This window comes from Vulpes vulpes, chromosome 12, assembly GCF_048418805.1.
Source record: "Vulpes vulpes isolate BD-2025 chromosome 12, VulVul3, whole genome shotgun sequence".
NCBI classification, from domain to species: domain Eukaryota; kingdom Metazoa; phylum Chordata; class Mammalia; order Carnivora; family Canidae; genus Vulpes; species Vulpes vulpes.
The window spans coordinates 161,625,241-161,639,465 of record NC_132791.1 but is presented as its reverse complement, the minus strand read 5'-3'; the positions used below and the strand labels follow the sequence as shown (position 1 = coordinate 161,639,465).

Genomic DNA, 14,225 nt, shown 5'->3' with positions numbered 1-14,225 from the left:
AGCGGCGTGTGGGGGCAGCGCTCTTGGCCTTTTGGTACAGGGGTGGGGAGTGGGGCCAGGCTTCTCTAGGCAGGGAAGGCAGGAGGAGGGGCAGGATGATGACCAGGTGCACACAGCCTGAGCACCCAGCTGACCAGAGGAGACCTAGGGTGGGCGGGGTGGTGGCCTCCATCCACTCTGTCTCTCTTTGATTTGACACCTTTTCATGGCACTTTGTGTCCTGCATGGTGCCAGGTATGGGGAACATCTCAGTGAACAGGATGGCCCCAGGCCAAAATCTGGAATTTTGCTTCTGTCTCTTGTCACAGAGAAGTGGGAAGACTTGAGACAGTAGCACATGTGCCTTTAGGAGTAATTTGTATTTTAGGGAGGCCACCAGGAGCGGGGAACATGCTGGGCCTTTGGTGAGTGAAGCTGCAGGCTGAGTTTGCCTGGACCTTGCTGGTGCTCGGGCCTAAGTTGACCTCCTGAGCACAGTACCTGCCAGAATTGCTGCACAGGCAAGGCGGACGTGTGCTCAGGAGCCAAGCCAGGTTGACAGTTCTTAGGCAGGGTGCCCTCAGGTGGCTTGCAGGCAGATTCAACCGTTCGTGGCAGCCATCCTGGCCCCTGATTGCGGAATTCCTGGAGAAGCACAAGGAAACACTTGCGCTTAAACACAAGGAAAGTAATTACACATCCAGCCTCCTCTTATAGGGCTGCCAACTGCTCCTCGGCAACTCTGATGGCTTGCCTTCTTTCCCCCCAACACCCAGTGCAAACGGAAAGTCTGTCCCTGGTGGCCTGGCACCACGAGAGGCGGGGAGGCAGGTCTGTGTGGTGGGAGGGCAGCAGTGTCAGCCAGGGGAGAGCTGGGGCTGGCAGGCTGGCTCTTCCTCTACCTGCTTCCCTTCTGGTGGCCCACCTGGCCCCTAGAGCCTTAGGAGGTAGTCTTGGGGACAGTTGTCCCATGCCAGCCCCTCTGGGCAGGATGTTGGGCTCTGCACCTGATGTGACCCCTCACCGTGAATCTGACTCTGTCCTGAGGCCCTGGAGAAAGTCTGGGCAGGCATTCCCCTCGTCTTTCTGCCTCCCAGAGGCTTCTGAGAGACCGCCCCTGTGACTTCTAGATGTCGCCGAAGGGCTCAGAGAGGCACTTCTCCACTGTCATTATTTATAAGTGAGATTTCTATGGCAACCAGCTTTTAGTAGACTCCTCGGATTGGTGTGGCAGCCTCTTCCTGGTTCAGCTGGGCAGCCTGGTGTGGCGGGGAGTTGGGACGGTGCTTTTGGAGGGGAAGAGAGGGGTGACGTGGCTGCCACTAACCCCTTGCTTCTCTCGGGGACCCAGGACGAACCGCGGGCATGGCTTCCCAGTTGAGCAGGTACCGCCAGTAACCTGCCCCTCCTTCTCTTGCGGGGAGCCTGTAGCAGAGAGTCTGTCTGGGGGCACCGTGAAGGGATCAGGTGGTAGAGGGCGTGCGGCTCCTGTGTCCAGCCGGTGGGCTGGCTGTCTTCATGGGGCCGAGGACAGCTGTGCCTGCTCCAGTTCTTGCTCTCTCCGGATGTTGGGTGGGACTGAAGCTGGGCCAGGAAGTCCAGCCCCTGCATGACCCCCGCCTTCCCTCCTGGCTAGAGCCCCAGGGATGATGGAACCTGCTTTTCCTGGCAGCCTTGCTGCTTCTGCCGCTTCCCTTACCCTTGCCAGTGGGGTTCTGGGGTTGTGCGGGACCTGGCTGTGCTTCCTGCCTGCCCAGCCTCTGGGCGCTCTGGGTTCTTGGGATCAGCGGGTGCTGCTCAGCTGCCTGTACCCGGAGTCCTCTCTTGGTTCGTTTCCCTGTCCCAACCAAAAGGTGAGCCTGGGGTCTGGGTGTGGTTGGCACCTCCTACCCCTGCTCTGGGGCCTGAAAGACCCCAGGGACTTTTTCCACCCTTGCCTCTTCTAGGGGATGTGGTGGGGGCTCTGGGATAAAGCAACTTTGCTGGAACCTTCTTAGGCAGTAAATTGGAGAGGATCAACGGTGTCACTTGGGCTTCTGATTGGCAGGGTCCTCCCTAAAAAGATGAGGTGTTCACATGTGCCATGATCGAGGGTGCCTGGTGTGAACCAGCCCCCTGCCCTAGACCACCCCGTGGTCAGCCCTGCAGCTCCTTTTCTGCTGGGGACGGCAGTGCCTGCTCTTCCTTGTCTCCCTGCCAAGGTGGCTGCTCCCTGTGCTGAGCACAAAGGAAGCTCTAAAGCTACTGCTGTGTTTGGTCAGGGCGGAAGCACCCTGGGTCATCCCTGTTCAGGACAGCTGTCGTTGCCTCTCTGGTTTAAGCCTAAGGCTCAGGACCTTTGGCACAATCTGTGAGGTGTCCTTACCACATTGGCTGTTCCGCAGGCCCCTACCTGGACCACAGCAGCAGGCCTGGTGGTTTTGTCTGTCTTTAGTGCAGGTGAACAACCCAAGAGGACTTTATCTGTCCAGGGAATCTGGCTGTGCTTGGTGCTGCCTGCTGCCTTCCACCTCAGAGAGCTATTTGAGCTTTCACTGTTGGATCAGGGGACCCTGCCCACCCCCCAGTTACCATGGAACTCAGGCTGCAGTGTTATGTTTTAGCAGGGACATTTTTGTGTTAGAATCAGAGAGGCTGGCCCCATGCTGGGGGGCCTATGGGATGGTAGGGACAGTGGTCAGCCCTCTGTGCGGAGGCCTGGCCAGTGATGGCCGGGCTGGGGACGCAGGAGCTGAGTGTCAGCTCTGGCTGCAGCCACCACACCGCAGGTCCTATGGGGCTCACCTCTATCACTGCTGTCTTCTGTGATGGAGTGAAGCCCCCTTTAGTATGAGTAGAGTGTCCTGTGGCTGTCAGAACCAGTGACCATAGACTGGGTGGCTTAAAAGAACAGGGGTTTATTTTCTTGCGGCCTGGAGGTCATAGGGCCCAAGTCCTGGCATCAGCAGGGCTTTGCTCCCCACGAGGGCCCTCGAGGAGGATCCTTCCTTGTCTATTCCAGCTTTTGGTGGCTCCTGGCATCCTTGTGTTTCTTGGCTTGTAGACGCATCATTCCTGTCTCTGCCTCCTCCCTGTGTACGTCCAAATTTCCCTCTTCTCAAAAGAACACGAGTCACTTTGGATCGGAGTGCACCCTGATGACCTCATTTGAACTCGGTCATGCTCGAAAAGACCCATTTCTAATTAGGTCCCATTCACAGGTTCCAGGGCTAGAACGTGAGCAGATCTTTTGGGGGGGACACAGTTCAACCCAGTATAAAAGCTCTGTGTGGGACCAAGGAATAGGGGGATAGGGCCTGTCCTAAGGTGTCTGCTGTGAGGCTACATACACAGAATGCAGGGGGAATAGGTTTAATCATGTTTGCAATGTGTAGGATGAACTTCTATGAGTGGAATCACTGGATGGGAGCTGCCTACACACTTAGGGGTTTTGATGGGTGATGCTGGGCTGCCCTTCATGAGGCTGTGTCTACTTATGCTCCCCCATTCATAGATGAGTCCACTTTCCTCACAGAAAGTAGGTCAGATGTTGCTGAAACAGGTGGGTACAGGTAGGATGGCAGGCAGGCCCAGGTGTGGCAGACAGCCCTGGTTTGACCAGGGCCATGGAAGACGAGGCAGGAGAAGTTCCAGACCCCTGAGGGCTTCAAACTTCCCAGTAAGGAGTTTATTTATTTATTTTTCAAAGATTTTATTTATTTATTCATAGAGACACAGAGAGAGAGAGAGAGAGAGAGGCAGAGACACAGGCAGAGGGAGAAGCAGGCTCCATGCAGGGAACCCGATGTGGGACTCAATCCAGGGTCTCCAGGATCACACCCCAGGCTGCAGGCAGCACTAAACTGCTGCGCCACCAGGGCTGCCTTCAGTAGGGAGTTTAAATCTTTACTTTGTAGTTAGCAAGGGCCCTGGCAGGTCTGAGCAGGTGACTGAGGACTAGAATCCTGCTTAAGAAGGATGTTCTCAGGGACACCTGGGTGGCTCAGCTAGGAAGTATCTGCCTTTGGCTTGAGTGCTGGGATGGAGCCCCACATCAGGCTCGAGTGGAGAGCCTGCTTCTCCCTCTCCCTCTCCATCTGCCACTTGCCCTGCTTGTGCGTGCTCTCTCTCTGTCAACTGAATAAATAAAATCTTAAAAAAAAAAATGCCTCTTGAGGCAGTGAGATAAGTGGCCACTTAGGTCCCAGAGATGAGAGGCAGGTGCAGAAGCCTCCCAGACCAAGTGCTGCTTGGCGTTGTGCCTGTTTCTTATTTTTTAATAGTGAGAAGGAAAGTGAAACACTCTTCATACACACCTCTTCATTAAAAATGGGAAAACAAAAGCTTGAGTGAGGGACCACATGTTCTCTTGGCTGCCCTCACTTCTCAGACACCTGCCTGCCTAGAGAAGACCAGGCCAGGGGCTGGGGAGGAAGGCCCTGGGGGAGAGGCTGGTGCTGTGGGGGCCCTGGGGGACAGCCCTGCCCAGCAGCAGAATGTGGGCTGGGGTCAGGGTCAGGGTCACATCCTAGACTGGGGAGGTTTGTGCCTGCACTCTGCCTGTGTGGCCAGCTGGCCTGGGGAGCTAGGACGCTGTTCTGTGTGGGACCCAGGGTGACAGGAAGGGTGGGGGATAACAAGCTTCCCAGTGAGCTTTTGTGCCCAACAGCTTGTAGTCTGGAGCTCTCAGCATTTACTCCCAAGTGCCTGGGCTCCTGGGGGCAGCCGGATGTGGACATGTGGGCTTTCTGAGGACTGTGAAGTGTTGCAGGATGGCCCCAGGCACTATCTCAAAGGTTGCCTCCTTATCAGCCTCTTCCCCCAGCGCCCCGCCGGATGTGAGCACTTCCTTGTCTGCCCCGTGGCCCCCAGTCTGTCCTCTCCCAGCCTGAGCCGAGTGGCTGTTGTGGCTGTCAGCCCACCATGGAGGGCACAGCCCCACTTTACAGACAGGCAAATTGAGGCCAGGGGCAGGGGGGAATCAGGCTGCCCCTGAGGCAGGCCCTGGTGCTTCTGGGAAAGGCTGGATTCAGGTTTCCCTGATGCTCTGGAACCCAGGAGCTCTGCTTTTCCAGCCAGCCCCTGCCTCCTCACAGCTTCCCTAGTATCTGTGCCAGGGGGACCAGCCTCTGGGCGGAAATGACCAACTGTCCCTTACTCAGTTGAAAACAAATACAAAGGAAAGAAGTTGGTAACAGCAGTTTCATTATTAAAATTGGCTACCTCTTAACTCAGGCTTTAAAAAAAAAATCCGGGGATCCCTGGGTGGCTCAGTGGTTTAGTGCCTGCCTTTGGCCCAGGGCGCGATCCTGGAGTCCTGGCATCAGGTCCTACGTCGGGCTCCCGGCATGGAGCCTGCTTCTTCCTCTGCCTGTGTCTCTGCCTCTCTCTCTCTCTTTCTCTCTATGTCTATCATGAATAAATAAATAAAATCTTTTCCCCAAAAAAAATCCACTTGCTATAAATTCGAATTTCTATTTTTTTAAGCCTGAGTTTTTTTGAACTTGAAAATATTTTAAAAATTTTCTATTTTGGTTTTCCAGCATTGTTGTGTAATTGACATAGAATGTTGTATTCGTTTTAGTTATGCAAGGGGGTGGTTTGATTTGTGTCTATAGCAGAAGGATCACCCCAGTGAGTTCAGGTAAGCTCTGTCACCTGACACGGTCACAGATTCTTTTCCCTGTGGTGGACACGTCTACCACCTACTCTCTCAGTGGCGTCTGCGTGCACGGTGCCGTGTTGTAAACCTGGGTCACGCGCTGTGCTCTCCCCCCCAGCACTGGCCTACCTCGTGGTGGAAGTTTGCAGCTTTCGTGGTGTCCACCCTGCCCGGCCTGGGGCGACAGTGGTCTGTTCTCTCTCTGAGATCTGTTTTCAGATTCCACGTGCAAGTGAGATCACGTAGTGTTTACACTGTCTTTGTGTCTCCCCTTCTTTCACTTGGCGTTGTGCCATCAGGGTCCATTCAAGTTGTCACAAATGACAGAATTCCCTCCTTTAAAAAAAAATTTTTTTTTTAATTTATTTGAGAGAGAGAGAGAGAGCATCCAAGCTGGCAGAATAGCAGAGGGGGAGGGAGAAGCGGCTCCCCACTGAGCAGAGAGTCCAACGTGGGGCTCGAACCCAGGACCCCGGGGGGGGGGGGGGGTGTAACCTGAGCTGAAGGCAGTCGCTTCAGGTGCCCCAGAATTCCCTCCTTTCCTATAGCTGGATACTATTCTTTTGTATTTCCGTATCTCGCGTTAACTTTATCCATTCACCCACTGACCAGCGCTCGGGTGGCTGCCTGCGGCTTGGCTGTCCCCAGCAACACTGCAGGGAATGGTGTGTATCTTTTCAAGTTCGTGTTTGTTTCCTTTGGGTAAATACTCAGGAGTGGAATTGCTGGATCATGTGGTAGTTCTGGCTTTAATTTTAAATTTTATATATATATAATTTTAATACTGTTCTCCATAGTGGCTGCACCAGTTTACACTCCTACCAGTGGTGCACGAGGGTTCCTTTTTCTCCACGTCCTTGCCATTGCCCGTTACCCTTTTGTCTTTTTGACAATAGCTGTTCTAACAGGTGTGAGGTAATATTTCACAGTGCTTTTTTCATTTCCCTGATGGTGAGTGGTATTTAAACACCTTGCCATGTGCCTGTTGGCCTTCTTTAGAAAAGAAAACTATCTAGTCAGTTTTTGTCTGTTTTATTTTTTATTTTTATTTATTTTTTAAGTAGGCTCCATGTCCAATGTGGGGCTTGAACTCACAACCCTGAGATCAAGAGTCAGATGCTCCACCAACTGAGCCAGTCTAACATCCCTCTTTGCCCATTTTAAAATCAGATTTTTTTTTCACTGTTGTGTGAGCTCTTTATACATACTTTGGATATTAATTGCTTATCGGATACACGAGTTACAAATATTTTCTCTTGTAGGTTGCCTTTTCATTTTGTTGATGATTTACTTTGCTCCACGGAAGCTTTTTACTTTGATAAAGTTCCGCTTGTTTATTTTTGCTTTTCTTGCTTTTACTTTTGGAATCAGATCCAAAAAACCATTGCCAGGACTGACGTCAGGTTGCTTACTATAAGCCCATTTTCTGCTAGGAGTTTCATGGTTTCCAGTCTTTTTTTTTTTTTTTTTTTTTTTTAAGATTTTTAAAAATTTATTCATGAGAGAGAGAGGCAGAGACACAGGCAGAGGGAGAAGCAGGCTCCAAGCACCGGGAGCCCGACGTGGGATTCGATCCCGGGTCTCCAGGATCGCGCCCTGGGCCAAAGACAGGCGCTAAACCACTGCACCACCCAGGGATCCCCAGTTTCCAGTCTTATATTCAAGTCTTTATCCGTTTTGAGTTGACTCAAGAAATATCTTTAAGTAAATTTTTTTTTTAATTTTTATTTATTTATGACAGTCACACACACAGAGAGAGAGAGAGAGGCAGAGACATGGGCAGAGGGAGAAGCAGGCTCCATGCACCGGAAGCCCGACGTGGGATTCGATCCTGGGTCTCCAGGATCGCGCCCTGGGCCAAAGGCAGGCGCTAAACCGCTGCTCCACCCAGGGATCCCTCTTTAAGTAAATATTTGTGAAGCCAAGTGAAGCCTCTTTCTTGTGCCCTGGGGTTCTCCTGGCCGCTGTTCAGGTTATCATGACTGCTACCCCGAGCCAGCAAGGCCAGGTGAAGAAGCCACGTGGCCTGAGTAGCCAGCTCTTCCTCCAGGATGAAGCGGTCATATTTGGGGGTGGGCAGCAGTCCACTGTCAGTCACCACATGATGTCCTTGCTTATTTGCCGAGAAAATAACATCTGGCTCTGTCGTGGAGCTTCCAGTCTTCTTGTGGTGGGTTGGTTAAATACTTACCTAGAGGGAAGAGTACTGCTGATGAGCAGGCATTGTATTGGCCGTGTGCCAGGCACTGTGGCTGGACTTGTTATCTACGTTATTTTGGGTGAGTCTGTCCTCCCTTGGCTGAGTGCAGGGGTTCAGTTCTGATGCCTATTTTAAAAACAAGGAAGTGGAGGAATGAAGTTTGATCAGCTCGCTCAGCTTACTCATCTAGTAAGAGTGGGAGCCAGGAGTGACCTCGGAGTCTGGCTAGACTGAGCTGTCAGGAGATCATAGCCCTCGAGGGTGGCGGAGCTCCCTGGCCCCGAGCAGAGGGTGCTGTGCTGGGTGAGTGCAGGTGTGGCTGGCACTCTGGAACTGGGTGGTAGGCGTTCTCGCCTATCCCCCATCTCTGGGCCTGAGGCCTGGACTGTAGTTTAGGAAAGTGCCAGCTTGGCTGGGGTTGCCCACTCCAGAGCACCAGGCTGCCTTCTTGGGATTCCAGAGGTTTCTTGGATTTTGCCCATCATTGGCTGCCGACAGCAGGGATGCAGTTTTTCCCCTTTGGGGCAGTGAGGTGGCAGTTCAGTTCTCCCTGACCCTGGAGGGCTCCTAGCTTTCGGTCCCAGGGACTCTGACCCCTCAGGTGCCTCTGAGGAGCTCAGCATGCGAGGGGGCAGGTGGTGATGGGTGTTCCCCCACCGACAGGAGTCTCAGAGCTGTGGTGCGCTTCCACTTCTCAGAGCAGCCTACACTGGCTCTGCATCAGCCCTTCTGGGATCCTGCTGGTAGTGGTCCCGGGACTTTGTCCATCTTCCATGGTGCTATGTCCTGGTGCTCATTCAGCACTGTTGGTCATTGGGGAGGCTGAGAACTGGGAGGGGCAGATGTGCTGGGAACCCCAATGGCTGTGCTGCTGCCTTGCTGCCTTTTCCATAGGCCTCTGCCGTTGCCCCTTCCTGGTTGGGTGCCTGTGGCTTCAGGGGATAAAGTCGCACTGTCTGCCCTCCTTCCTCCCATGGAGACAGGACGTTGCAGCGCCTTGTCTAGGGTTTTCAGATCAGCAGCCCACTCTGACCAAACTCCCAGAAAGTTCTTTTTCCTCCTTTGGGAGCTATTGGTCTCTTTGGAGGACCTTCTCCTCACCCTGGGTTATCGCTGTTTGGTAGTGACGTCCTTCCCAGGGGTCTCATCCTGCTGCTTCTCTCTCTGCCTAGGATCATGCGGCCAGATGATGCCAATGTGGCAGGCAATGTCCATGGTGGAACCATCCTGAAGATGATCGAGGAGGCAGGAGCCATCATCAGCACCCGGCACTGTAACAGCCAGAATGGGGTAAGCATCTGTGGGCCCTCACCCAGCCTGCTTGAGATCACCTGGAAGGTTCCAAGCCTGGGAGGCCTGGCATCCCTCTGGCATCACACCATGCTTGGGTCAGCATGGGAGTTTGCTTTGGAGTGTTTTCCTTCGTCCTCTGGGCCTTGGGAACTTCTGGAAGTCCTAGACCTGGAAGTCCTTTTAGAATGCTGCTTGGTTTGGGACTCATGAAAGAGGGATGGGGGCAGCTGGAGACTATGTTGGGAGCTGCTGGGAGCTGCTGGGAGCTGCCTCCTCCCCCTCATGCAGAAGAGTCTTGGTTTCTGGAATCCCCCAGAGCCTGGCTGTCCTGGGCCTGACCCCTCCCCTGCTCCATTGACACCCCTGGGAACGAGAGGGGTGGGGCCTGGGCTGCCAGAGTGCCTGAGAGGAGGGCCAGGCTTCAAGGCAGCTGAGGGGCATTTGGCCCATCCTCTCCTGCCTTGCCTCCAGCCCCAAGGGGCCTGACATTTCCTGTGGAGGCTGTCTCCTTGCTTGGGGAAGAGGATTTGTCTTGCTCTACACTGCCACCTGGGGTCCAGCAGAGATACGACACTGTATCTGTGTCCTGTATCCTGTGTCCTGTGTCCTGTGTCCTGTGTCCGTGTGGGCCTTGGCCAGCCACCTGCTGTGATGAGAGGAGGAATGCACACTGGCTGGAGAGAAGGAGAGCGGGAGCAGCACCTGTGTGTGAACCAAGCCAGGATGAAAGTTTTAATGGATGGACATGGGTGTGGGTGACCTGGGCATGCTGTGAAGGGGCTCGCCTGCCCGGGTGGGAGTCTGGATTTGTTCCATGCCCTTGGAGTCCTGGGGCAAACCAGGCCACGTTCAGAGTGGAGTGTGTCCTTTGGTGGTGGTGAGGAGGATGGGCCTGAGCCTGTGGGGCGGGGTTGAGGGTGGGGCGAGGGCCCCTGCAGGCCTACAGAGAGAGGCTGGACACTGGGGAGGACACCTTTGGATGGGGGCGTGAGGGAGAGGGGGACCTGGGGAGGTCACAGGGTGGTGAGGACTCATGTAACTGCTGCTGGCTACTGAGTGCGTTTTGCAAAGCTCTGAAGCACTTCTGCTCACAGAATATGCACAGCACCACATTATTTTTCCTGTTACTCCCATTGCATACGGGAGGCTGCCTGCTTGCCTGAGGCCAGTGGGGAGGCAGAGAGTAGGTCTGGGCCATGAATCTAGGTCTTGAACCTGTGCTCTGAGCCCATGCTCTTCCTCCTTCCTGCCCTGGAGGGAGTTTGAGGGTGCCGGAGGGATGGTGTTGATGTGTTGGCTTGGAGATGTCTCTGGATGGGTGGTCCCAGGATAGGGGTGTAGGAGTCCCAGGCTCAGGAGGGTATGTGAACCCCAGGCAGCTCAGGTGGTTAGACATTGGCGTGGGGGCCAATGCTGGCCTCTGAGGGGCTTTACTGGGGCTCTGGGTCAGGGAGCGGGCACCCCACCCCACTCCCATGGAGGTCTCGTCCAGTCTGTGCCTTTAGTACCCTTGTGCACCCCGGGGTCTGTTTTCAGCTGGGACCTCTTGGTTGGCTCCGTCTGTTGATTTAACTGGCCCCTTGACCTTGATGGGCCAAAAAGACACCCTGGATCTGTGCCCAGGCTGCTCCTCCTACATTCTCCCTCTCCTCTGTAAATGACCTCTGCAGCATCCAGTTACTCACATTCAAAACCTGGGGCCTTCAGTGACCCCATTCTTCCTCTCATATTGTGGATACCAGAAGCCGATCCTGTTGGCTCCACCTGCTGGGTAGTTCTGGATCTGAGCACCATCCAGCTCCCAGATCTCATCTCCCATGCCTTCCCTTTAATGCTCCCTTGGGCCACACTGGCTCTCTTGCTGCCGTGTGACTGGCTGGTCTTCCTACCCCAGGGCCTTTGCACTGCCTCTTCCTTCTGCCTGAGCTTCCAGTCTCTGTGTAAATGTGACCTCTACTCAGGCCTTCCCTGATGGCCAGCTCCCTCTTTGCTCCCAGCTGTTCTCCACAGCACTGTTGCTCCTAGAGTATTGTGTATTTTGCTCATTTATCTTTGGTCTACTCACCCTACCCCACCCCATCCCACTATCAGAGTGTAAGCCCCACAAATGGGAGGGACTTTTGTCTTTCGGGTCACTCCTGGAGGCTTAGTATCTGGTGGAAGCCTGGAACACAGTGGACTCCCATCGGTGATTGGCTCATTGCCAGAAGGGTGTGTGTGGCTTTGTCATCCTATGGAGCACCTCAGTTTAACAGGCACTTAGGGTGCATCAGCAACCACACTGTACACTTGACCTCCTTTTCTTGATGGTACCTTCCCAACTGCCATCTTAACCCCACTTTGTTTTGTTTAAGATTTTATTTATTTATTCATGAGAGACACACAGAGAGAAAGAGGCAGAGACACAGGCAGAGGGAGAAGCAAGCTCCATGCAAGGAGCCTGATGTGGGACTCGATCCTGGGACTCCAGGATCACGCCCTGGACTGAAGGTGGGCACTAAACTGCTGAGCCACCCAGGGATCCCCTTAACCCCACTTTGTAGGTGAGGAGCAGAGGCCTAGAGAAGTTATGTCACTTCCTGAAGGTCTCACGGAGCGGCCTCACCTAAGGTGGCCTTAGCTGAGGGCAGCCTGGGTGGGTGTAGTGCAGGTGCAGCCAAAACAGTCCTAGTGGTGAGAGCTAAGCTTCCTGGACCCACTCACTTTGATCCCCACGTGTCTCTGAGAGGGGTGGCTCACCCTTTTCTCCAAGATCATCCCCTCGAATCCTGGAAGCAGCCTGCCGGCCTCACTTATTTCTATATTTTACAAGGTCAAGAGGTAGTGAGAGGCAGAGCTGGGAGCTGAGCCCAGGGCTCAACACTGTTCTTTCTGGCTCTCTTCTGAAACTGCTGTCCTGGCCCCAAACCCTGTGGCCACTCAGGAGCTCAGGCCCCGTGGTGTTCTGGGCACCTGAGTCCAATGAGCACTGTGATACTGGTCACCTTCGGGAGTGTGGCAGGGGGCACTTCCTGGTGTAGACTAATGAGAATGCTCATGACTGCATCCCGGGGTGGAGGCTGCTCCTCCTGCTGAAAGTCCCAGAAGTAGGGAGTTATGGGGGTCCATCCGAGGCAGGGCAACCATGAGGATGCAGATCCTCATCCGGGATACAGATGTTTATTGGTTCATGTTTTGAATTTTTGGGTTTCACCTGTCCTTTTTTTAAAAAAAAAGATTTATTTATTTATTTAACAGAGAGGGGAGAGAGAGCGCGCGGGCACTTGCGAACACATGCACATAAGCACCGGCATTAGCAGAGAGAGGGGGAGGAGCAGGCTCTCCACTGAATAGGGAGCCCAATGCGGAACTTGATCCCAGGACCCTGAGACCATGACCTGAGCCGAAGGCAGATGCTCAACTGACTGAGCCACCCAGGCACCCTTCACACCCTTCTTTAAAGACTGCCTGAGGCAGGCACACTGTTCTGCTAGGCCCTTGGGCAGCAGCTCACAGGTTGCATCTACCCCAGGTCCAGGCCTGTGCTGCCTGCACCCCAAGCCGGTGTAGAGTCCCCAAGGCAGCCCACCTGTTTCTTAGGCTGCTCTACCTTCGAAGTAGCAGTATGGTAGGACTCTGGTGGCTGCCTTGTAAACATCCCTTCTCTCTTTTAGAACCAAGCTTAAATCCATCACAAGCAGCCTCCCAACCAGGAGAGCAGGTGAGAGGCCTCCATCAGGCATCCTGCACCAGGTCTGAGGGCTTCTCCTGGCAGGTGTATGCTGCCAGCGTTCTCTGGGATGGCATGGAAGGCTGCTCTGTGTCCTCCTCCATTGCTCTGTCAGTGTTTTGGGTCATGGAAGGGAGCAGAAATGCCGCCTGCTTAAGGTTCACACAACTCTGAAGTGCATCAACTAAAACGTGAGCCTTCTCTGCTCATCCTGCAGAGTCTTAGACTGATGCCTTACCTACTGTGCACCCTGCCCTGCACTGTGCACAGTCCAGCCTGCTCTCCCCTCCTCTGGGGTGCACATCCTCCACATCTACCTCCTCCCCATCTACACTTTTTGATTCTTAGCTCAGATATGCCCTCAGTGGGGAGGCCCAGCCCCCACCCCCACCACATCCCACGCTGCCCTCTCCAGGGCACCTGCCACCATATGGCATTGGCCTGTTTACTTATGGATTATCCATCCGCCAGTCTGAACCCAAGCTGAGGGCAGGTGCTCTGCCTCAGTCCCCTGCATGCTGCACGAAGCATGGTGCCTGGCTCCTGCGTGCCAGTAGTTCCCTCTTGATCTGTGGTCTCAGGTACCCTAGGGTATGTACACACTGTCAACCATGGTCCAGAAGCAGATGACCCTCCCTCTGATGGAGCGTCAGGAGGGTCAGTAGTAGCCTAATGCTGTGTCACCTGCCAATGCCATTCACCTCCTTCATCTCAGCACACAGGCATTTTATCATCTCTGCTCCTCCCAGGAAGAAGTGCACTAGATGGAGAGAGAGAAAAAAATCATGTTCATATACTTTTCATTACAGTATGTTGCTATAACTTTTATTATTATTGTGTCTAGTTTATAACTTAATATGTGTGTACGTACAGGAAAACATAGTATATGTAGGATTCAGGACTGTTCGTGGTTTCAGGCTTCCAGTGGAGGTCTTGGAAGGAACCCCATGGACAAGGTAGGGTTTCTGTGCTGAGAAGGGAGGAATGCTTTTGTGGGCATGAAAGAGCTCAAGTCCATCCACAGCGAGGATGTGGAGAGATGTGAGAATAAGCCACATTCCCATTAAAAATGATTCATATATATGCATGTGTGTTACTCGTGTGTGAGTGTTTCCATACCAAATTTTAGCCATTCTCTAGTGAAGACATCTGGCTCATTCCTTGTTGGGTCTTGCTAGCAGCACTTGGATAATTCCAACAGGCGGCCCAGAGGCGGGGCCTCCCTTCGGGTCCTGGTCCGCTCAGGCTTGCCCTTCCAGCTTTCTGCCAGTGGGTGGTGCTGTAGCCACAGAAGTCTACGTAGGGGTGCCCTTAGTCTAAGTGTCAGTGTGACTTAGGGGGCGAGTTGGGGGGAAACCCATGCAGATCAGAGTAGCCACAGGTTAGCCCTGGGCCCTTCCTAG

General features: G+C 53.8%; 1 protein-coding gene across 3 annotated transcripts in view; it reads left to right on the top strand.

The window, feature by feature from the left end:
- The window catches only part of ACOT7 (acyl-CoA thioesterase 7), a 100,953-nt gene that overhangs the window by 24,041 nt on the left and 62,687 nt on the right, over nucleotides 1-14,225 (top strand). For all 3 annotated transcript variants that reach the window (XM_072731130.1, XM_072731131.1, XM_026005117.2), the window contains one exon: nucleotides 8,993-9,110. In XM_072731130.1, the coding sequence (XP_072587231.1) occupies nucleotides 8,993-9,110 (118 nt within the window). The remainder of the gene's footprint in view (nucleotides 1-8,992; nucleotides 9,111-14,225) is intronic.